Below are 21,117 nucleotides of genomic sequence, written 5' to 3' on the forward strand. Positions count from 1 at the left end.
TTCGCACACAGAGAAGTTGGAGTTTTGGCGGGTTTTATTTGGTTATTTTTCGATAAACTACGCTCAGTGGGGTAACTAAGCAGGCGACGTTCCTTAGTGTTCGCGGGCTGGGGGCTGCGGGTTCAAAAGCTCGACTCTGATATTAATCGTATGGACAGGAGGCTTGTTTCCTTAGTTCTTTGGTTTCCCTTCCTTCGTCTCTGTCTTTTCTGCGGACTTTTTTACTGTTTTATTTTAAATGCGAACTTTTTTTGAGTCACAATATATTTTTTAGTCAAGATGGGCACGTGACTTGTAGATTTTCCGTAAGACAAAAAAAAAAAAAAAAAAACGCCTGATTTAAATACTTAGGAGAAGAAAGCAAAGAAAAAGAGTAGTTGGAGAGGAAGATGGATAAATTTTGGCTGAGGATGTATAGTCTATGGAGGTGGCAGGCGGCGGGTTAGCAGTGGTGGACGAGGTAGCGGACAGGGTTGCCCATGAGACTTTGATCTATCAAATATAAAAAATCCACATCTTTTTGATCGTTGGCAGACGGCCAGGTAGAGTAACAGCTTGGCTGCTAGAGTTTTATCATGTGCTATCAGAATCTTCATTGTCTTCATCTTCGTCATCATCACCTTCTTCAGAGCTACCCTCGCTGGGCTCTTCTTCTCCTATAGGCTCTCGCATGATAAAGGCCTTCATGCAGGTTATTCGGTTACCGGTTTCGTAGGCACCTAGTAATCTACCTACCTGCACAGGCTGACCGGGCTTAGACGGTTTGCCTCGCTTGGCTTGCTTGGTCTTCTGGATTTCTTCTGGTTTGATGGTCCATATTCTTAATGCACCATCACTGCCAGAGGTGATGACGATGAACTGTATAGTCTTTGAGTTCTCCTGGAGCGGGAGGATTTCAAATTCTTTTATCCTGCTGGACTGGCCATGAGCCTTGCCACCGAGCTGGAAGAGGAACGGCGCCGTCGGAATGGTGGTGTCACCTCCCTCAACAGGCTCCTCTAACGAGTCTGACTCTGTAGAGTAAAAGACGAGTCTGCCGTCTTCAGTAGAGGCTACCAAAAGCTGCTTCTTCTCGTCATCAGTTTCAATGTCAAGATAGCTGATGTGGTGTACCTTTGTGAATGGCGAGGTGGCCACTCTACACTTTGGAACCGAGTCCTACTCCAGTCAGTGTGTGAATATAAAGGTAGCAAAATTAAAAAAGACGAGTACAACATACCACCCCGAAGACAACGATACCTCGTTCAAAAGCAACAGCGAATTCTTCTCCGGCCGAATCCCAGCGGATCTTCCTCCCCTCGCCGGTCCCCCACTTCCCTTCCTTCGCGGCAGTCAACACCTCCCGCCCAAAATTCAACACACCAGCTTTCCGGCCGGTAACCAGGTTCCATAGCCTCATGCTCTTCTCCCCCTTGCCCACGGTAAGCATCAGCTTCATGCTAGGATGCACGGCAAAGTCGTTGATACCGGCCGGCGCACCACCAACGGGAGCGGTGTCCCCGCTCGGTCTTCCCTGAGTCTTGGGGTGCGGTGCCTTAATCGACGAGACGACTGTCCAGTCTCTGGTCCTTGTGACTGCTATGGTATTGTCCTCTGACGCAGATAAAAGCTTCGACCGAGTAGGGAAATGCATGGCCGTAATGCTGGCCGAGTGGTGCATGAGAGCTCCCAGTTCGCGATTCCGGGGGTTCTCCAGCACTTTGTTGCCTGCCAGCGATGGCAGAGGCACAAGGCCAGTATCTGCAGACATTGGCGAGACCGATAAACTGTACAGGTTGATGCGGTCGTCTGTGCCTCCAGTAGCCAGCAGGACATTCTGTTGTTGCTTGTTTTCTGCGCTGGGCATTGGTGAGAGCGCCAGACAGCGAACTGCCGACGTGTGGGCCTGGAACAAAAATGTATCCGTGAACTTGACTTGATCTTCGCCTTCTCCTACATTTTCAGGCCGCTCCTTGGAATTCTCTTCATCGAGGGATATCGTGGCGTTGATGCCATGGAGGACTCTTTCGTAGGAGCCCGCGACTATCTGCACTGTCGTCTCTCTCCTGGCCATCTTTTCTCCCTTCTCTGCCGGCACCTTCGCCTGCTCCTCCTCCCTCTTCCGCTTCAGATTGTCTTCCTCTCCGTATGTTCTTCCTCCTCCCTTCTTCTTCTTCTTCTTCTTTTTTTTTTTTAAATACTATTTCTCTCTGCCTTTGCCGTCCTTTTACTTCGTCCTCCTCGCCAGGCTTTTTTTTTTACCTTTTTCACCTCCGGGGGGCAGTAACGTTTTTGCGGATCAAAGTATCTCCGCTTTGTCATCTTAGTCAGCAAACTGCTACATCTCGAAAAGCAGCAAAAAAGCAGAAAACTCGTAATTTTGTCGAACTTCACGCAGAAAAAGCGACGTCCACCAACTGCAGCCATCAAAACAACGACCACCGCCATCGATTCCATCTCATCAGAGTGACGCATCGCGCTTGTATGACCCCCGAGAGGCCCCTGGCCCTCGCTTTTTGCGTGTCAATCGGATGCCGCCGCGAGAAAAGCCTCGATGCTCTCTGACGGGCCGCTCACATCCAGACATGACGAGATCGCGTATGTAAACCACCCTTTTTGACCGCTCCATCGTTTCCCTCGCCCTCAGTTTGCTTGGGTTCATTCGCTGACTTTTCTTTCTCCAGGCGTTGTGTGTGGTCGCGGAAGCGCAAGCTGAGCGAGCTCTACTATGCGACGGCGACCTTCCCCCATCCCAGCGACGCCGGCGGCCACAGAGAGCCCCTGGCCCTCCAGAAGGAGGCCGCATTCCTCGACGCCAATGACATCTCAAAGTACGTGTTTGACCCATTTTATGCTGCGGGATATACCCTTCTCTGCTGGACTTCAGGCGGGTTCCAGTGCTAATAATTGCGTCCCTACAGAGGCCGATTCTACGACGAAAATACCCTGCCCGAACGGCCACGGCTCGAGACTGTGCTTGCTGAGTGTGAGAGTAAATATGGACCGCCGCGCCCAGACGAGCTCCATCGCCCGCAGACACCGGTTCCCCAACCGGCAGCCGGCATAACCAGTCATGAACAGCCGGCTCAAGGCCCCCTCGCAGCAGGCAACGATCAACCACAGCTCACTGTATCCTCAGCGGGCGTCCAGACCACAGAACCGCCAGAGCCAGTGCAATCTGCTCCTTCAGTCCAGCACCAACCCAATGGCATAGACACGAGCCATCCTCAGCATGCCGCCGAAGCTCCCGCGAAACCTACCTCTTCACCCGAGACCGCTGTTCAGGCTACCACCCAGACGACCGGTCACCCTCTCTCACCTCCTGAAACCAACCGTACCTCTTCCTTCAACGACCGCCTGGGTGTCGCGCCTATCATCGTTCCTCCAAAAGCCGCCGAGCCCGCTTCCTCGCCCATGTCAACCGGCCCGTCCTCCAGTCATACATCTGCCACCGAACGGTCCCCTGCTTCTAGCTCGACCGAATCAGTCGCCTCTATCGCCGAATCTCCCTCAACCGGCAAACACTCTACCGACGAATCCCCTTCAAATGCTCAGTCACAGCCTATGTCCACCGCCGTACCCTCAACCCCGGATGAACAGCTACAGCTCGAAGCTGCCATGTCCATTCGAAACTCTACACCTAAACAGCCTATGACAGGCCAGGACAAAGATGGAGACCAACACATGATTGAAGCCCCAACAGAGCCCAAGGAACCGCATTTAAAGCGGGAATCTACGGAGTCAGTCACTAACAGTAGACCGTCCTCCTCGTCTGGACCTCAGGTGGTGTTGGATGGCACAACTGTTACGAAACCAGTCGAGAGCCAGCGGCCACCTGCCGAACAGCAGCACCCACGGCCAGAACGGATGACTACCAGGGTCGCGTCCGGTGCAATTCGGCACAAGTCTGTATCAGAAATCCTGGGGGAAAGCCCGAAACCAAGCGCAACTCCAGAAACCGAACAGCACCCGAGGGACTCACGACGGTCATCCGTGTTTGACAAGCAGACTGGTACTTCGTACACTTCCCCAGCTTCACCATCCAAATTAAGGCTGAGCGAACGACCAGACAAGGAGAGGAGCAGGCTGTCAACGGTTATTTTTCCTAAGACATCAAGCCAGGAAAAGGAAAAGGCCATGCAGCTGGCTTCCCGACGAGATGAAGAAACCCGCAAATCCCCAAACGAGGAACAGGACTACTTATATACCCTCTTCCAGGCAAAGGCCCACTATCCCCCCCGTACTATGAGCCTCAATACCCTTCTGTCTACAGCCCACAAAACCCTCAGTACTTCCAACCACTTCCTCGAATACCACGAACAAATGGATTGCCGCACCTTGAAGCGGATTTATCAGCTACAGCATTCCAACAGATGGGCTCTCCGGCAACTACAGCGTTCCCCGGAACCCCCGAGGCAGGCCACTCACTGGGATATCATGCTGGATCATGTAAAGTGGATGCGAATGGACTTCAGAGAAGAACGAAAGTGGAAACTCACGGCTGCAAAGCGCTGCGCAGAGTGGTGTGCAGACTATGTTGCGAGTGAGGAAGACTGTCGACGCTCTTTACGAGTACCTGCTAAAATTCCACCTCCACCGGCAGCAGAAGCCCCTGAAACCGATAAGCTCATGGATTGCCACCCGGATGAAGCGCTGCCAAATAATCATCCCACCCCTGATTTGATCCATTCGGCAGATGACGACTCAGTTAGCGATGGTTTCAATGACGAGCATCCCGATTTTGATGATGGAAATGTTCCTGCTGCCATCTTCTCATCTGGCTCGGATGAGTTCACATTCCGCATGGAACGAACCATTGCATCGGAAAAAATACTTGGAGAACTTCCACTTTACTGTCCCGTACAGATAGCTCCGGAAACTAATAAACCTGCCTTTAAGATTCAACCTGATGATGTATGGAAGACGCAGCTACTGCCTGTCTCAAAATACGCTCAGGGAACAATCCAGTTCAAAGAAGATGGCCCGCCTAGAAAACGAAGCCGTTATGATTACGAACAAGATGCCTATCATGATGGCGAGGAAGAGAACGGGTACGGATCTCTCTCACCAGAACAAGTGGACGTCGCTCTCTTCTCCCCAGAATACAAAACCCTCCGCGATCGAATCCATCCGGGCAACGCATTCCGTCCTCCAACCGAGTACATTATGCCGCCCCTTGGGTTCTATGAATCACGGCAATCATCCCACTGGACTTTGGCTGAGGACGACGAGCTTCGAAAACTAGTACAAGAATATTCTTTCAACTGGTCCCTTATCGCCAGTTGTCTAGCTCCGCGGTCGTCTTTCGTTTCTACTTCTGAGCGAAGAACTCCTTGGGAATGCTTTGAGCGTTGGATTAGTTTAGAAGGCTTACCCCCTGATATGGCGAAGACTCCGTATTTCCGAACATACAATGCACGCCTTGAAGCTGCTCAAAGAACAATTATGAACGCCCAGCAACAGGCGGTTCAACAGCAACAACAACAGCAGCAGAATGGTGGTCAGGTAAATCCAAGCGCTCAGGCATTGATACGGAGGCGTACTGCACAGCCATTACGGGTGGAGAGAAAGCGGTCTTCAAGGCATTTGGCACTTCTGGCTGGGATGCGGAAGCTCTCACAAAAACGAGAGACAAACCTTCAGAAGCAACAGCATGGTATGGATGCATTACAAGTTTTTTTTTCTTGTCTTTTTTTTTGCCTCTGATTGTCCTTCCCTGTATATATCACCCCCTTGTGTCACCGAGCTGACATTTTTTTCTTTTTTAGCCACACAACTCGCCTCTATGCGCAAGGTCAACGAAGCGACCCAGCCACATCCGCCAATCTCGACACCTCAGGAATTCAGCCAGTTGAAGCATGAGAGGGAACTCAAGTTTTTGGAGAAACAAGAGCAGTACCGTCAGCAAATGATTGCTCATCAGCGGGTATGATATTTTCTAGCGGAGCATACATAGTTTCCACCCAATCACTGACTTGGTACTTTTAGGCTGCCATGGCCCAGCGTGCGGCTCAGCTTAACCCATCTGGTCAGTTCAATGGTATGCCAGTACGCCCTCCAGCGGCTGTTCCCAATGGCGCTGGTGGTGTCCAAGTTCCCATTGCAAATGGATTGGCGAACGGCATACCAAATGGCGTGGCCGTCTCTCAATCTCGCCCACACCCAGGAATGGCAGCCATGCCCAATGGTCTCCCAGCCACCGGTCCAATCCCAGTGCCTAATGGGATGTCGATGAAGATGATGCCTCAACAAGGCCTCCAACAGCCTATCAATGGTCGGCCAGGTCTTCCTGTCCAAACATCCCCTGACAACTCGCGTATCATCCGTGAGGCCAATCGTCTTCAAGAGCAACAACGTCTTCTGCAATCCCGCCAGCAACAACACCAGTTCCACGGTGGTCAACAAGGCTTCGCTCCACAACAGGGACCTCATTCTTCCCCCAACATGAATGCCACACCCGCAACTACTTCAAGCAATCCTGCCCTCATGGCCGCTTTCCAAGCTACAACCAACAGTGGAAGTCCGTCATTTGCCGCTTCATCTCTTACGCCCGGCGTGATGCCTGCCTCTTCTCCTCGCATGAACCACCCATCCACGTCCCTCAATAATGCTCCATCATTACCCAACGTAAACAATATCCAGGCCTCTCTCCAACGCCTTCATCCCACTATGTCTCAAGAACAAGTCTCGAAACTTGCTACAGAGCGTCTGCAGCAGTATCAACAGCAACGGTTATCACAAGCAGCTCTAAACGCTGCGGCAGGTAACCTTGGTGTCGGCAACCTACCTTCTAACTACCAGGCTGGGAACTCTGGGCAGCAAATTCCCCAGCAAGGCACTGTGAATGGTGTGTCCTCAGTCCCATTGCAGAACCAAACACAAGGATACATGAATCGGCTAGGTGTTTCACAGGCTGGAGGCCAACAGAACCGGCCAGGGGTCAGCATAGCCAGTCCTGCAATGACCAACATGCTCATGCATCAAAGCCGAAGTGCAACCCCACAAAACCAGCGTCCTAGTAGCCAAGGAGGGCCACAACAGCAGCAGCAGCCGCAACAGCAACAGACACAGCCGCCGCCGCCTGGCAAAAGTCCGAGGCCCGCGCAAGCACAAACGGCTTCTAGCTGAGCGGAATGTTGAAAAATGGGGATTTAACGTGTACATGATTTTTACCGGCAGTGTTTTATTCCTTCCGTTGCTTCCTTCAATACTTTACTCTGTTTTAATCGCTCGCCTGATGTCTTTACATGGATAACGACGTACCCCTTTTCCTTCCATCAACTCCCACCTTCATCCTTACTCCTTTGCCATTCCATCATTACCATCCCCAGCACATACGTACGTCTTTGTCGAAATGCAATGCCCCCCCCTTACCTCAACCGTTAATGTATGTACTTATATTGCATTAGATGCGTGCATGTATAGGTTTGCATGCTGTGTGTTTGGTCTGTCTCCTCTAGACAGTGTGATCTTGCCATACGCACTTGTAGCACTTTTAATAACTATGAATAAAAAATATCTAAGCATCAAATATAACTCTCAACCTCCCGCAGAATTAATATTGCTTAGAATTTTATACTTTCCGTGTAGACGTCATGATATTCTTGCTTAGTCATTCAGCTATATGTACTGTCGCCGCTAGCCAACGAGCCTCAACTACAAACTGTTGGTTAGTATTTAAATTCTTCAATATTTTCGACTCAGTATCAAGGGTTAATTATAGGAGAGCACAATCCGATCTTATACCCTGTCCCAAAGATCTATGATGCAACCCGAAAGCTCGGAAGGAGCTTCCAAACAGAAGCCGTTTTCCATCGCGCTCTCAGCTGACTCTTCTCGCCGTTCAACGCCCACGCCGTCCTCGCAAAGCAAACCAGCAGCTCCATTCGGAACAAGAGAGCTCTCGAGCAGAACTCGAAGATTCAACGATCACGATTCAGCCAGTGAGGATGAAGGAGAGCCAGTGCCTGAAGAAGTCACAGGGTTCGATCACCAAGCCGGCGGTGCAATAATCAGCAATAAGCGGGTGAAGAGGGAAAAGGAACCGTTGACTATCAAGATTGAATCACGGAATAAATGGAGAGATAAGCTACATGCCCGGACACAGGGGATGCGACGAAGTTTGTTACCCGCTGAAGTCCAAGCTCAGAGGAAAAGGGAGGCAAATGGGGCCGCGGAGTCCACGATGGAGGTTGATGCCCCGGAGGTAAAAGTTGGGTTGAGCTATGCAGAGCCTAGCGCAGCGGCAGTTACAACACATACAGTGGCAGGGGATGTGGAAAGGAATGGAAGTGGGGACCATGAAGGTGCGGGCGTCTCGGTGACCAAGGAAGAACCGAGAACGAAGTTACTATCGCAGGACGAGGTTGCTTTGCAGGCTATCATCCGTGAGAGCAAAGGGGAATCAGCAGAATTTAAACCGTCAGATCTGGTTATAACAGCCCGTCCTAACGAAAATAACTCTTCAGCTTACGATGAAACCAAATCCTTTCGTCGAGATATAGAGTCACGCCCTGCCCCGGCAAGCTTAAGCGCCTATGATGCAGTGCCAGTGGAAGAGTTTGGTGCTGCATTGTTACGGGGCATGGGATGGAAAGAGGGCCAGCCTGTTGGTAGAGGAAACTACGGAAACAACCCGGTAACAGCCCGTGTCCCTGAGAGAAGACCTGGATACCTTGGAATAGGTGCAAAAGATCTTGGTGGGAAAGGAGATGCTGAAGTTGAACTTGGAGCTTGGGGGAAGGCAGCAATGAGAAAAGCAAAGAATGAAGGTGAAGGATTGTATACACCTGTTATTCTGAAAAGTAAGAAAACAGGTGAGATCATCACGGAAGAGGATAGTGAAAACCGTCAGCGTCGAGATCGAGATAGGGATCGAGATAGGGACAGAGATAGGGACAGAGATAGGGACCGTGGATCAGGGCGCAACCGGGATAAAAGAGACGACCAGCGTAGAGGTCATGATTACGGCAGGGAGAGAGAAAGAACCCACAATAGAGATAGACGTCGAGACAGAGACAGGGACCGGGACAGAAGGAGGGACTATGACAGAAGATAATAGGATCCTCTATACTACTACAGGGTCATCGTTGTTGAGTTTTGTAGTATATGTATCTATAGACAGCAAGCCGGCAAACTTGGATTATGGCCTAATGTTGAACGACTATGGGAAATATGCTAGATATCAAGTCAAAACTCCGACGGTTACACATTCAACTCCTTGCAAAATTCCATAAAAATGCACTTTTTATTCCACTTACTCCCGTGGAAACTGATAACGGTATCTGTTTCGCATTAGACCATAATTATATCCTCTCCATTCGTACCATTAAGTGCTGGTGCTGCACTTCCCACTCCTCCGTCCATCTCACCAAGAACCCATTCCACGAGGTAGCTTTCATCAACTAGCTCCTCGATTCTCCGATAGTGTCTTTCAGTATATGCAGCTAATGCTTCCAAAATATCTTTCATCGCAGCTGATTTTCCTGATTTGCCATCATTTGGAAGAACATTTTTTCGATCAGCAAGCTCAATAAAAGTGGAAGATGGGTATGACCTGAAGAGTGCGTATAGAATACGCTGTGACACTCGCGCAGTTCGAGCATTTGTATTCCAGTCACGCAGGCGGATTAGAAGAATGTATAAGAGTTCATCGTCTAGTGTCTTAAGAACTGCATCGATGTCGGCGTTTCCAGTCAAGCTATCAGGATCTCTTTCGGCGGTATCCTCATTCGTATCAATGGAGATGGTAAGTAGGGACAGTAACCGACCCGGATGGTTTAGACGAAGAGCAAGGGTAATGGCCTCACGGTAAGCGCCAGTGTGAATGTAGTTTTGAAGTTGCTGGTCCTGCTCAATCCGTTCCGAGCTCGCTGTGACTGCAGCAGACAGGGTGCTTGAGGTCGTGTCTTTCCAGAAAGTCACCGCAGAATCTGCAGCACCAGAGACCAAGGAAAAATCGTAGTTGCTTTCTGTCGTGTTTCCTTGCCTATGTGTCGTGGATGAAAATGTGTATGGAGTTGCCAAAGCCCAGACGCGGTCGGTGTGGTTATCTAGGGTCGTTTCTACCTCACCCGTGAATGGGGACCATATTTTCACTAACCCATCAGCGCCGGCAGAGGCAACTAGAGGGTTAGTTTGTGCAGCCCCTCGAGATGATATATCCTCATCAGATTGAGAGATATGGGGCGGCGGGAGCCATAGCACTTTCAGTACGCTATTATTGTGGCCCTCGAATGTCAAAAGACAGCTATAATCCGAAAGACTCCACAATTTGATAGTCTTGTCGCCAGAGCCAGTGGCAACTATCCCTCTGCTAATTGAACCAGGGACGGTGGTAGAAATCGGTGTGTCCTTGGGAGCAAATCGAATTGACCATACGCCCCTCTTATGACCACGAAGAACACCAGCCACCGCGCCATCCTCGACAGACCATATCTTGGCAGTGCGATCTTGTGAAGCAGATGCAAATAAAGTGGATGAATGGTTCACGTCAAGTGCATTTATATCTTTTTCGTGAGCTTTTCGAGTATAGAGTGCCTTTGGGGTGTGCGGTTTTGACCCTGTGACATTGAGTTTGGAGGTATTCCATCGTTTGATAGTTCGATCTTGGGAACCAGTAAGGAAGAAGGGAGGTGGATGGTTGAGGGGATCTTCAAAGGCAGGTGTACCCTCAGCTGGGGCTGACCGCGGGAACGCAATGGCCCCTATTGATTCAGTATGGCCAGTGAAAGTTGCAAAGCAGGTAAAAGATGAGGAGACCGGGTCGATTCTCCATAACCTGGCACTGTTGTCTTTGGCTCCAGTCACGAGCCAATTTCCAGACCAGTCGACATCAAGGCATATTATGATTTCCTCGTGACCCTCAAGCCGAGCGACATCGGCTCCAAAGTGACTTCCAGGTCCTTCAGCCTCATTCATAGACTTGGTGTGAACAATTCTTATATACTCTGAGTTGGTGGCCAATGCAAGTAAGGACCTGTCTCGACCAATGCAGGCCATATCAATGGTCTCATCATCGTTACCAGAAACCTGTCGTGAGACCGGCAGCGGCTCGATTCTACCTCCGTGTGCGAAGGAAGACAATGGCCCGAGAGAATGAATCTTCAAAGATTGGTCAACATGAACAGTCAACAAGAACGGTAGATTATCAGAATATTCGATTGTGACAATTGCTTCTTGTTCACTTCCTATGGGCTGGTCTTCTGTGACTTCACTTCCCCTACTAGAGTCCCATACTCTCAACTTGCCGTTCTCGCCACCGATATAGCATAATGGGCCGTCCGATAAGAACCCAGCCGCTTCAACGCTCTCAAGGACAGGCATGATCCGTTTGCAATCCCATGTCGTCGCATCCCATATGATCACCGTTTTATCCCGACTTGCAGATAGAAGGGTATTTTCTGATCTCGAGAAGGATAGACTGCGCACGACTGATACATGTGAATCCAGGGATGCGGCCGATTTACGCTTGCCAAGGTCCCATATTCTGATTTTGCCGTCTTCACTCCCGGATGCTAAGCGAAAGCCGGAGGTCATAGAATTGGTTTGGTCATCATCGTTGCTTTGAATATTCTTAAATTTGGGCATTTGTTTCTCATTGAGCCTTTCTAGAGCAATCTCAAAGAAGCACATAGCCGAAATAACACCCCCATGGCCATGAAATGTGTGTGTTGCGTACCCTCTTCTTAGATCCCAAACTTTTATGGAGCCATCCGCACTGCCAGTTGCAAGAAGAGAACTAGTAGGGTCAATCGCAGTCGTCACAACGGGCGTTGTATGAGGTTTGAGGGACCGCAGAAGTTCTACTTCAACGGCGCTATTCGAGTCATCAGAAGGCTTAAGAGAGAATATTCGCATTGAGAGAGATCTTGAGCAAAGCGCAAGGTGAGATCCATCGGGGGATACTAAGAGAAAGTTAGCTCAGCCCGTAGGAAAATGTAGCATTCAAGAGCGTACATACTCGATATACTGGTAATCAGTTCCCCATCCTTAATAAAGATATTAGTTCTAACTCGCATGGAAGAATCCGTAAATCAACTTACGCCTTCAATTTGCGCCAGCCTCTCTCCAGTTTCTAAATTAATGACCAAGGCATCTTCGCCCACACATGTCGCCAGAAACCTACCACTAGCATCAAGTGAGACGCTCCCGCCAGTGTAGATAGGCTCTATGGTCTTGTGCACCTCAAAAGTGGTCTTGACAGCGACTTTAGACATGGCTTGATACCGAAGGATTATTGCGCAAAGAAAGGAAAAATAAAATCAGTGATTGATGGGGTAAGACGCCATCAGTCCAAATATTAATATACCATATCAAGCGAGCATCAAATCCTTGCAAAAATAAGATACTTTGTTCAATATGAAGCCGCCAAAAAATAAAAAGCTGCCACACGCTTAAATTTTTATTATCAGGGCAGGAAAAGTGGGTCTGCTAAACTAACCGCGATAAGCGCCAGTTGTTCATAACGTCAGCTTCCTTGAATAATAACATCCACAGTCCAGAAGAACTTCATTTCTGTGGATCATTTTGGTTGACCAGTGAATTATACCCCTGGAATATACTCCTTGAATAAGATCATAAGTGATACTGCGGAATGTCTTCTCTCTGTAACTGCTCTTCACAACTAACTGACTAATATGGGGAGACGTCCATATTTGAACTCACTTGCTTTGGTATGTTGTGCCAATAAAAAGCTACACCGTCGATTGAATTCTCAATTTATATATGAAGCTTGTGTTCTTATACAGTATGAACCATCAATATACTGATAAATTATTAGGGCCGGTCCCCTTACGAGGCACCAGAGCTCATTGTAAATGGGTCGGCTATACCACAACCAAACCGACACCTAGCGAACTCGAATGCTGATGGATATGTCCAAGAATATGACGCTCGTGGCCATCCTATCAATCGCCGCTCGAAGGCTGAGGCTAGGCAGCTTAGAAAGGCAAAGAATGATGTTCTATCTACCATGGGTATCGTTGTCAGCGGTGAAGAATTAAACACGGCTAGTATGAGAGAACAAGAAAAGATTGCTTTACTTGCGGAGGAAAATGACTTTGGATTGGCCCTGGCGGCTATCGATCAGCTTAGCATGTTTGGAGCCTCTTGGTGGACGAAATCTTTGGCCTGTCGAATTCAGGTGAATATCCATATCCCACCCATACCCTTGCCTTTTCAGCTTCTAACATCTTTTTTTAGACCTTCAAAAGTTACAATATTAGCTCTTTAACAGGTATAGTATCCGAAGAACGTCAACGAATTGGCTTTGCGGGCTTTTATTTCGCAGGGCTTCCCGTTTGGACCGTATCTTTTTTACTATCTGTTTGCCGATCACACTTCTTGGAGTCGGCTTTGGACTCTCTTCATTCAACCCTTTCCTCCCTTATTGATGCAAAGTGGTATAAAAAGTTTATCCATGGCCTAATAACCGTATTATCCTTTGGGTACATGGTCTCTGTGCCCCATTCTTAATTTATATGACTGCTAACCGTTATCTAGTGCCAACTCTGCGGTTATCCTTGTACTTGGACAAGGGTACATGTTTTCCCTTCTACAGTCGCTTCAACTTTTACCTCCATTCTCAATCCCATCATTATACTCCTTTATTCCATTTACCGCAAATTCTCTGATACAACTACCACCCCTTCCCTCAAAATTATCAGCTCACACGATTGGTCTCTATTGTATCTCTCTGGCTACTTCACCCTTCATTCTATTAAACTTATATATCAACGTTCGCCCTGTGGTTGAGGCGAGAGTCTACAGGATCCTTCGACGCCGCCTCCCCAAACCCGATCGTCCTGATAAGCTTTCTCTAAGAGTTGCCGTAGAGAACGAGCTTATCGAATGGACAGCTCCGTCACTTGGTAAGAGATCTGAAGAAGAAATTAAAAGAAGCCATTTCACTTTAGCCCAGGAGATAAAGTATGAGCTTGTTACGTTTAAAAATTGGTTACTACGCTCTGTGGGCTTTCATCCAACTGCGAAACCAAAGCCAGCCCCCAGAGAAGCTGCTTGGCTACAGAGATACGAATCCGTTCAAAGACGAGTTGGGCAGTTGCAACAGGATTTAAGGTCCGGAACACTAAACCCGGAAAATAATACCGATTTGCCCACAGCTGGAGCGGGTCAAGAGTCTCAGGCTTCACACACAAATAATGTCAATATGATTGGCCAAATTCTAGAGAACGATGAGAACCGATTTGCTCAATCACCAATACAACTGCCAGAAGGATATTTTTCGGATATACGAACTTCCTTACCCTCCACTGACAACGTAACTGCCCTGTCAATTCCTAGTCAGCATGATATACCACTTCATGCCGTGGATTCTACAGCGGTTACCACTCATGTTCCAGCTTCCCGGACGAATACTCTGTTCTCTCCGTCTCCATCTCCAGAATCATCTCCACCCTCGTCCCCCCGTGTTAGGGCTTCGCTTATCCACCAGAATTCTGATGTGATTACAATGCATCTAGAACTCCTGCAGAGTCATACAGACACCGAAGTCGAAAGCCAAGGCCTTAATGCAAGTGTTTCGCTTCCAAATGGCGTTGTTCACAGAACTGAGTCACAAACAAGTGCCATTGATCGCGCGGCATCTGAGTTATTGGATGCATTGCTCTCTGACTCAAGTCAGCACCCCGGTAACGTCCCTGCCTCCACTCGAGAAAGAGGCCATTCTATTCCTAATGAGCCAGTACAAAATGGCATAGATCCTACAGCGCACACTCCCGAGGATGAACTAGATGCATTGTGGCAAACTCCCGGGATGAATCACACTACACCGAATCCCCCACAGGATAATATAAGTAGCAGTTCCAGTGAGCAGATGGCCAATGGTACTGGTCCGCAAAGACAGCCTCTTCTCGATCGCCCTGGACTACATGCTGCTGAAGAATGGGACCATCATGTTACCATTCTCTCTTCGCACCCCGCGGATGCGTTTTCCTCCCATTTATCTTCCATCATAACCTCAGTGTTATTTTACCCCTTTGAATCTCTTTATCTTCGAAGCCTTGCTTTTACATACTTTTCTACTCAGTCTTCGGCAATAATTCTCCCACTTGGTGCCACAGCATCATTGCTTGGGCTCCAGTCTAATGTACGACCACTGGGTGCGTGGATGGGGGGTGGGAATGCGCTAGATATGCTATCCTACGTTGGAAAGATGGCATTAATAGTGGGGTTTGAGACGGTTATTAGTGCAGGAATCTGGGGATTAGGGGCCAGTGCTGCTGTCACTCTTGGAAAAATTAAGTTTCAATGGGGCCAACTGTAGAATTAACTATGATATAACAAATGGTTATTGCTCAGAGTCATTGGTTTTTTTATCCTACATTGCGTTCGTGTCAAGTAGAAGATTAAGTTACAATAAGAAGGAAATTGAGGCTTATTGAAATTGCTCTCACTTACTTCCGGAGGGTTTTGTCTTCCTCCTTTCCCAAACCATTAAATATCCTTCCCGCGTAAATAGTGTCTCACTTTCTGTACGTTTCACCCAAAGATCCTGGGCTTCTAGCCACTCCGGTCCCTTCTGCTGCTGCTGTTGGGCATTCTCCGTAGCTATGGCCTTATCATGTAGTTGAATAAGCCATGACACCTTATGATTTCCTGTGGCTGCACCTGATGTGGCTGTACTAGCTGCGGATGGCCCAGTTTCGGACAAATCCTTGGCCGCCTCAGCGCTGTTTGCAGCATTTTCTGGCCCACCTGGGACGTTCACTGCAGCATCAAGAATAACATTTGCTACCAGATCATAAATAATAGGTTCACCTGGAGGCCATACTGACGGGTCGGGTTCAACATATGGCGACATGTCAAGTCCATGAGGCGATGGGAAGGTAACTATAGTTGGATTTCGCTCAGCGACAAACTTGTTTTTACTGAATCGTTTGATGTGGAAAAGAAGGTAAGGCGGCAGAGGGTGTAGTAGCCGATGCCGTACACGGTGGGCAAGTTTCTCTGACGCAGTTATACCATTATATTTGTTTAGAAGCGTGGTAAGAGCGACCTGGGGTATAATAGAATCCTTGTTTGAGGATTGAAATAGGGGAGTGGGAGGAAGATCCAACGTAAGCATTAGAAAGGGGTTGACCTGAGATGTGGTTGTGCTTGATTCCGAGAAGACAAGACGGGCATTCGCGCTGTCGGACCTAGCTGTGATGGCCTGGCTTTCAATGCGAAGTTTGCCATGGAATGCCGATTGAATCACACTAGTTGGCTTTGAGGACGGTTTTTTGGAGCCCCCCAAAGTCAGATGGAGATTGTTCAAAAACCATGAGAGAAACTCGATGGGATCTGACTGCTTCGTTAAGGTAAATCGTTTAGAAGATCGTATTGCAACCTCTTGGAGTAGCTCGTGCGGCGAGACGTGTGCCTTGAAAGCTCGGGGGTTCCATAATTTGCGGACCAGTACTCCAAATCTCAGAGGAAGCTGGGGAGTGCTCAGAGCTGGGAAGTCATGCAGTAGAAAGAAGTTCCTAATGGGGCGGACATGCGCAAGCAACTGAACTATGACATTTAGATAGTCATTGGACTTGATATTATTCATTCCAACAAACCCTGGCAAGCCAAGATGTTAGCGTCGGTATCATTACACCAGCTTTGATGTTGAATTGCTCACCTGGCCTATAACGTTTGCCCGACAGATCAAATGCATCTATAACCGTCTTATCCAGCTTTGCTACTTCCTCCTTGGAGAAGTGAGGATCAACCACGTATTTGATATCATCCAAGCTCTTGTTCTTCACCTCATATCCTTCTGGCAACACGTAAACTTTCTTCGTCTCCATGTTAATAAAGACATGGTGTTCAACCTCGAGGGCATGGAAGTAGGCGTGCGATTTCGGACCGCGCCCTTGGTAGTATTTGCCGCATACTAAGCACGCATAGACATTAATATTCGATAAAGAAACCGAGCATAGCTTTTCAAAATCAAAGTCGAGGGCGGCTCTTTGTATTGTATCCAAGTATAAGTCGTCGTATCCTTCCAGGGGGGCGTTTTGCCTAACGGTTGGATGGCGACTATCATACTCTTCCAAGTCCGAGTCCTCTGCAGATGCATCTCTAGTTTCTTTCTTCCCGCCTTCATCTGTAGCTGTCTCTTCATTCAAATTATGCCCATTGCCATTCCATCTCTGTTCCGTACGATCTGTGAGACTTCGTGTATGTGTGGTCGCGTCTGTTGGTTCTTCCGTAGAATAGATCTTGGGTCGCTTTGAAGCAGGCGAGTCTATCTGAACAGGCTCATCAAGTCGATCTTCAGCCGGCCTCTTCGTCATCATGAAGCAAATGCGTGGGTGCTGTTCAAAGATATAGCAATTGTCATTCCCTTGGTTCGCCTTTTGGCTCTTTTGTTTCTTTGCAGTTGAAGCTTTGAAAGCATAACTATATGTGCTAAGACGAGATGACTAAGCTCCAAACCTTGAATTTGATAGGTCAAACCAAACCCGATGCCAAAAAGCTCATAAAAGAACAACCTGGGCTGAGGACTTGATCCAACCTCACAACCGACCAGCTGCCTAGTTAACTGTTAGGAAAACCGCAGTATTTGTTCTTGAATGCCACCCTTTCTAAATTTTGCCGAGAGAGACAAACATTGAAAGAATTATCCAGCTGACATATAACTTACATCCGTTCACATGTCAGGTCTTTTGGCCCGCTCATTCACCTAGTGAATCAATGATCAAAGAATCAAGTCGCATGCCTTCAAATATGGGCTATACAAATGCTATCCATTGAACCGTCTAACAAGTTACATCTATTCCTCGTCAACCCAGAGTTCAACCTCTTCAATATCAAATTTCACCTGCCAATTGCCTCTCCATGAAGACGGATTATAGACGAGTCTTTGCTTTCCGTCCGTCGTATGGGAGATAGTTGCATTGCGAAGGTCATTCTCTAGATCAAAAGCCACACCATTTGCCCTATTGCCAAAACACAGACTGTCTTCCGTGCTTGTCCAACCAGGTGACCCGACTTTGCCGGGGTAGATATCGTGCACAGGGCTCAGCTCGAATAAACAGGAGTCTTGCCAATTTACTACGTTTTCTTCCTCCGTCGACTGGATTTCGCCACCATCTTTGGATGGAACAGCAATGTATGCCCCAAACATGCAAACATCGCCTGTATCTCTGTTTTTGCCGGAGACCAGAAAGAAGGCACTTCCTGGCGTCGCACTGATGTCTGTAGCAACAGTTGATATTCTGATCTCACTGAGACGTGGATTATAATGTCGATGGAGATGCAGATTATAGAAACTGTATGATGACCTGGAAAACATTATACCAAGCTGTGCCATGACGGGAAATGTCAGAATATTTGTTGGACTGGGTAGGTCGGTAGAGATATTCTCCACATTGAAACCGGGTAGTTCTCCCTCCTTAGGTATACCAAAAAGGATGCTTAGGATGCGGTAGTACCCATCCAGGAGCCAGGGCTAACGTAAATTCAGCATTTTCCTTGCGTCGTTCAAAAGGGTGCAAATTGAAGAAAGATAAAACGATGAAGAATAACCAGTGAGAGGACTCCTACCGTAACCTTATAGGCATCATCGAACATCGGCCAGGTGATTCCAATATTTGAATTACGGGCAAAAGCGTTTGTAACGCAGCTGGAAACACGATCCAAATCCGACATGGCGTCCCCTTTCATCCGATCATTGCAGCCGAACTGATACACGAGGAGCAGTTTGATGAAAGCATGGAAACTCTTTTGCGGAATCGTGAGATCGTGAAGATGAGTGTTATCCCCATGTAGCTTCTTTGCTAATGGACGGAAACTATCTCGAGCAACAGGTGCAAAGCCCGGGTGGATTTCAATCTGCGAGGAGAAAAGGATATCCAGGACATCATGGTACATCTCATCGCCATCTTCATCACAGTTCACAGCAGCGAACTCTAGCCGGTATTGGTCAAATTTGTCGAATTGATATGCTCTATCTCTGGCTTTTTCTGCCCACTCCTCTCTGTTATATGGTAACTTAGAGCCGTCACGAGAGGTTGCAAGACTCTGGAAAATAGCCCTTCTATGATCTGCCCATGTCCTCCCACGGCAGAAATTGCTTTCGTCATAGAGAGTTCTGGCTCGTAGTTTATCAAAAGGAGCATCTATCAGAGCCCAGATAAGTGCTCTCGCAAGTTGTTCGAGGGTCATCTTCCGAGAGGTGTCCAGCTCAAAGGGGTATCTGGAGAGGTACAGCAGACTAGAATACAGTATATCACCGGCTTCGTCGAATAGAGAGGGAACAGGGCTAGAGCCCTTAAGGAATGAAACAAATGCATCTCTGTCGACGTATGCGATCCCATCTTCTTCTGTGCCCTGACGATCGAAAAAGTCCTTGAGCCCGATATACTCGCTCTCTCTCAGGCCACAATATTTGTGGCTTTCGGTAAGTCTGTTCAAAATGCGCGCAGGGGTCATGTACCCCCCTGAGATCCATTTGTCCAGCTGTTCAACATCGCTCTTGGGCCACATCTCTGCTAACGATAAGAATAACTTGGGGTACCGGGGATAGAAGATGAGTTCTGGCTACCTAGTTAAGTTGATGGCCTGGATAATTCACTATTAAAACAAAGAAGCGACGAAGCCAGGTTACGAATCCTCCGTAAAGATCAGCAGCAGCCTTGTTCAGCTGGGCTGTGATAACATCCTTTCACTACGTTTCGCATTTAGTAATGTTCCGTTCTCTTAACCTCCTCTATTTTGTTATAGTTCACCAAGGTATAGCCTTGTAGTTATTCCTCCGTTTCCGCCGCCCCTATTTCGGTTGGCTGTTCTAACTTCCAGAGATGAAATTCCCGATGCCCAACGCGGCATATTTCACCGCTGCCATCTAGCTACTATGTGCTCTATGACGATAGCTATGGATCAGCAATGGCAATCTCTCGCGTGCTCCTAGATACCCTTCTGCGTTATTGTTCCGTCTCCGTCTACCCCATATTTGTAGGATGCAAATGTGAGACGAATTGTTGTAATGATCAGTCTGCCATCAGGTATCCTGAAAGAAGATATCTGGAATCCAGAGCTGCCATTCAAAAGGTATATAAGTTGGCTCAAGAGCTGTATCATATACCCTCATTCAGCTCAACTTACCATCACCATCACCATCAATCAACATTAAAATTAATCACCATTAACCAATTCGCCTTCACCCAATAAGACAACATGAAGTTCTCTACTATCTTCTCAACCCTCCTTGCTGCTGCTTCTGTTGCGGTCAATGCGACCCCAATCGCAAAGAATGAGGTCGATTCTAGCCTCATCTCCGCTCGTGAGACAATCCCACTGTCTACTCCTTTCTCGACCGAAATTGTCAAAAGAGAAACCGAAGACAGCGACACCTTCGCTGCTTTAGCTCAGGCTTACGGTGGAGAGCTGGAGGACGACAAGTACTATGTGCTTACGGCCAAATGGCCCCTGAGAGACGAAATTGACAACGAGACCCCTGCTGAGCTTCAGGAGTTACAGAAAAAACTCGGCTTCTACCATATCGGATTTATTGTTGGCAAAGTTAGCATCAAGGAGTCCGGCCATAAGAAACACAGAAAGACGAAGCGTGACTTTGACGGCCAGGTCTATGACACCATTAAGAAGGAGAACAAGGACATCAAATTCCGCAAGACCAACTGGGACACCAGCAAGAGAAGAGACATCGAATTTGTGAAGATGACTACCAAGAAGAAGGCCGATGCTATCAACAACAAGGGTAAGTGTGTATCTGACAGATATAAAATGACCGTGCATTTGATGAATGAATACTTACCACAATACTCTCAATAGCCAAGGACTACGAGAAAGATCACCCAGTCTACAGCGTGGAAGACAACAACTGCAACACCTTCGTCCAGGCGCTCCTGAGCGAGTTGTAAGGCCATTGGCATCATACGACGGAAATTGCCCTCTTATCCTGCGACAGCTGGATTGTTGCCGCTTCTGCTACTTGTTTCTTTTCAGTTATTTCAATTTGCACATACACACTACCTGTATCCCATTTAGATAGACTCTCTCACCGCTTACCATAGACTTTCAATATATAACTTGATATTCTTGGTACCTCTGCATTTTTTTCCCTATTCTGAGCTCCATATACTACCATCAAGTGAGGTGTAGTTCAGCTGGTAAGTGTTCAAG

At 48.0% G+C, this 21,117-nt stretch overlaps 9 protein-coding genes across 9 annotated transcripts; 5 read left to right on the forward strand and 4 right to left on the reverse strand.

The window, feature by feature from the left end:
- Nucleotides 1-573: 573 nt before the first annotated feature.
- TERG_01588 (uncharacterized protein) lies at nt 574-2,053 on the reverse strand (the record flags this gene model as incomplete). The annotated part of the gene is made up of 2 exons (XM_003236814.1): nt 574-1,158; nt 1,220-2,053. 2 exons carry the CDS (start codon nt 2,051-2,053, stop codon nt 574-576), a joined length of 1,419 nt encoding a protein of 472 aa, XP_003236862.1.
- A 480-nt stretch (nt 2,054-2,533) lies between these two features.
- TERG_01589 (uncharacterized protein) lies at nt 2,534-7,107 on the forward strand (the record flags this gene model as incomplete). The annotated part of the gene is made up of 5 exons (XM_003236815.1): nt 2,534-2,577; nt 2,664-2,810; nt 2,901-5,635; nt 5,748-5,905; nt 5,968-7,107. 5 exons carry the CDS (start codon nt 2,534-2,536, stop codon nt 7,105-7,107), a joined length of 4,224 nt encoding a protein of 1,407 aa, XP_003236863.1.
- Nucleotides 7,108-7,744: 637 nt separating this feature from the next.
- TERG_01590 (uncharacterized protein) lies at nt 7,745-9,037 on the forward strand (the record flags this gene model as incomplete). Its single annotated transcript, XM_003236816.2, has 1 exon — nt 7,745-9,037. The coding sequence occupies one exon, from the start codon at nt 7,745-7,747 to the stop codon at nt 9,035-9,037; it is 1,293 nt and encodes a 430-aa protein (XP_003236864.2).
- Nucleotides 9,038-9,273: 236 nt separating this feature from the next.
- TERG_01591 (uncharacterized protein) lies at nt 9,274-12,197 on the reverse strand (the record flags this gene model as incomplete). The annotated part of the gene is made up of 3 exons (XM_003236817.1): nt 9,274-11,885; nt 11,942-11,969; nt 12,024-12,197. The coding sequence occupies 3 exons, from the start codon at nt 12,195-12,197 to the stop codon at nt 9,274-9,276; spliced, it is 2,814 nt and encodes a 937-aa protein (XP_003236865.1).
- A 420-nt stretch (nt 12,198-12,617) lies between these two features.
- TERG_11736 (uncharacterized protein) lies at nt 12,618-13,455 on the forward strand (the record flags this gene model as incomplete). Its single annotated transcript, XM_003236818.2, has 3 exons — nt 12,618-12,653; nt 12,761-13,123; nt 13,183-13,455. 3 exons carry the CDS (start codon nt 12,618-12,620, stop codon nt 13,453-13,455), a joined length of 672 nt encoding a protein of 223 aa, XP_003236866.2.
- Nucleotides 13,456-13,522: 67 nt separating this feature from the next.
- Nucleotides 13,523-15,265, forward strand: TERG_11737 (uncharacterized protein; the record flags this gene model as incomplete). The annotated part of the gene is made up of 1 exon (XM_047750802.1): nt 13,523-15,265. One exon carries the CDS (start codon nt 13,523-13,525, stop codon nt 15,263-15,265), a length of 1,743 nt encoding a protein of 580 aa, XP_047605461.1.
- A 126-nt stretch (nt 15,266-15,391) lies between these two features.
- TERG_01593 (uncharacterized protein) lies at nt 15,392-17,270 on the reverse strand (the record flags this gene model as incomplete). The annotated part of the gene is made up of 2 exons (XM_003236819.1): nt 15,392-16,548; nt 16,610-17,270. The coding sequence occupies 2 exons, from the start codon at nt 17,268-17,270 to the stop codon at nt 15,392-15,394; spliced, it is 1,818 nt and encodes a 605-aa protein (XP_003236867.1).
- Nucleotides 17,271-17,746: 476 nt separating this feature from the next.
- TERG_01594 (uncharacterized protein) lies at nt 17,747-19,461 on the reverse strand (the record flags this gene model as incomplete). Its single annotated transcript, XM_003236820.1, has 2 exons — nt 17,747-18,424; nt 18,520-19,461. The coding sequence occupies 2 exons, from the start codon at nt 19,459-19,461 to the stop codon at nt 17,747-17,749; spliced, it is 1,620 nt and encodes a 539-aa protein (XP_003236868.1).
- A 690-nt stretch (nt 19,462-20,151) lies between these two features.
- On the forward strand, nt 20,152-20,855 carry TERG_01595 (uncharacterized protein; the record flags this gene model as incomplete). The annotated part of the gene is made up of 2 exons (XM_003236821.1): nt 20,152-20,692; nt 20,767-20,855. The coding sequence occupies 2 exons, from the start codon at nt 20,152-20,154 to the stop codon at nt 20,853-20,855; spliced, it is 630 nt and encodes a 209-aa protein (XP_003236869.1).
- Between the last annotated feature and the right edge of the window lie 262 nt (nt 20,856-21,117).

Source organism: Trichophyton rubrum (assembly GCF_000151425.1).
Source record: "Trichophyton rubrum CBS 118892 genomic scaffold supercont2.2, whole genome shotgun sequence".
NCBI classification, from domain to species: Eukaryota; Fungi; Ascomycota; class Eurotiomycetes; order Onygenales; family Arthrodermataceae; genus Trichophyton; species Trichophyton rubrum.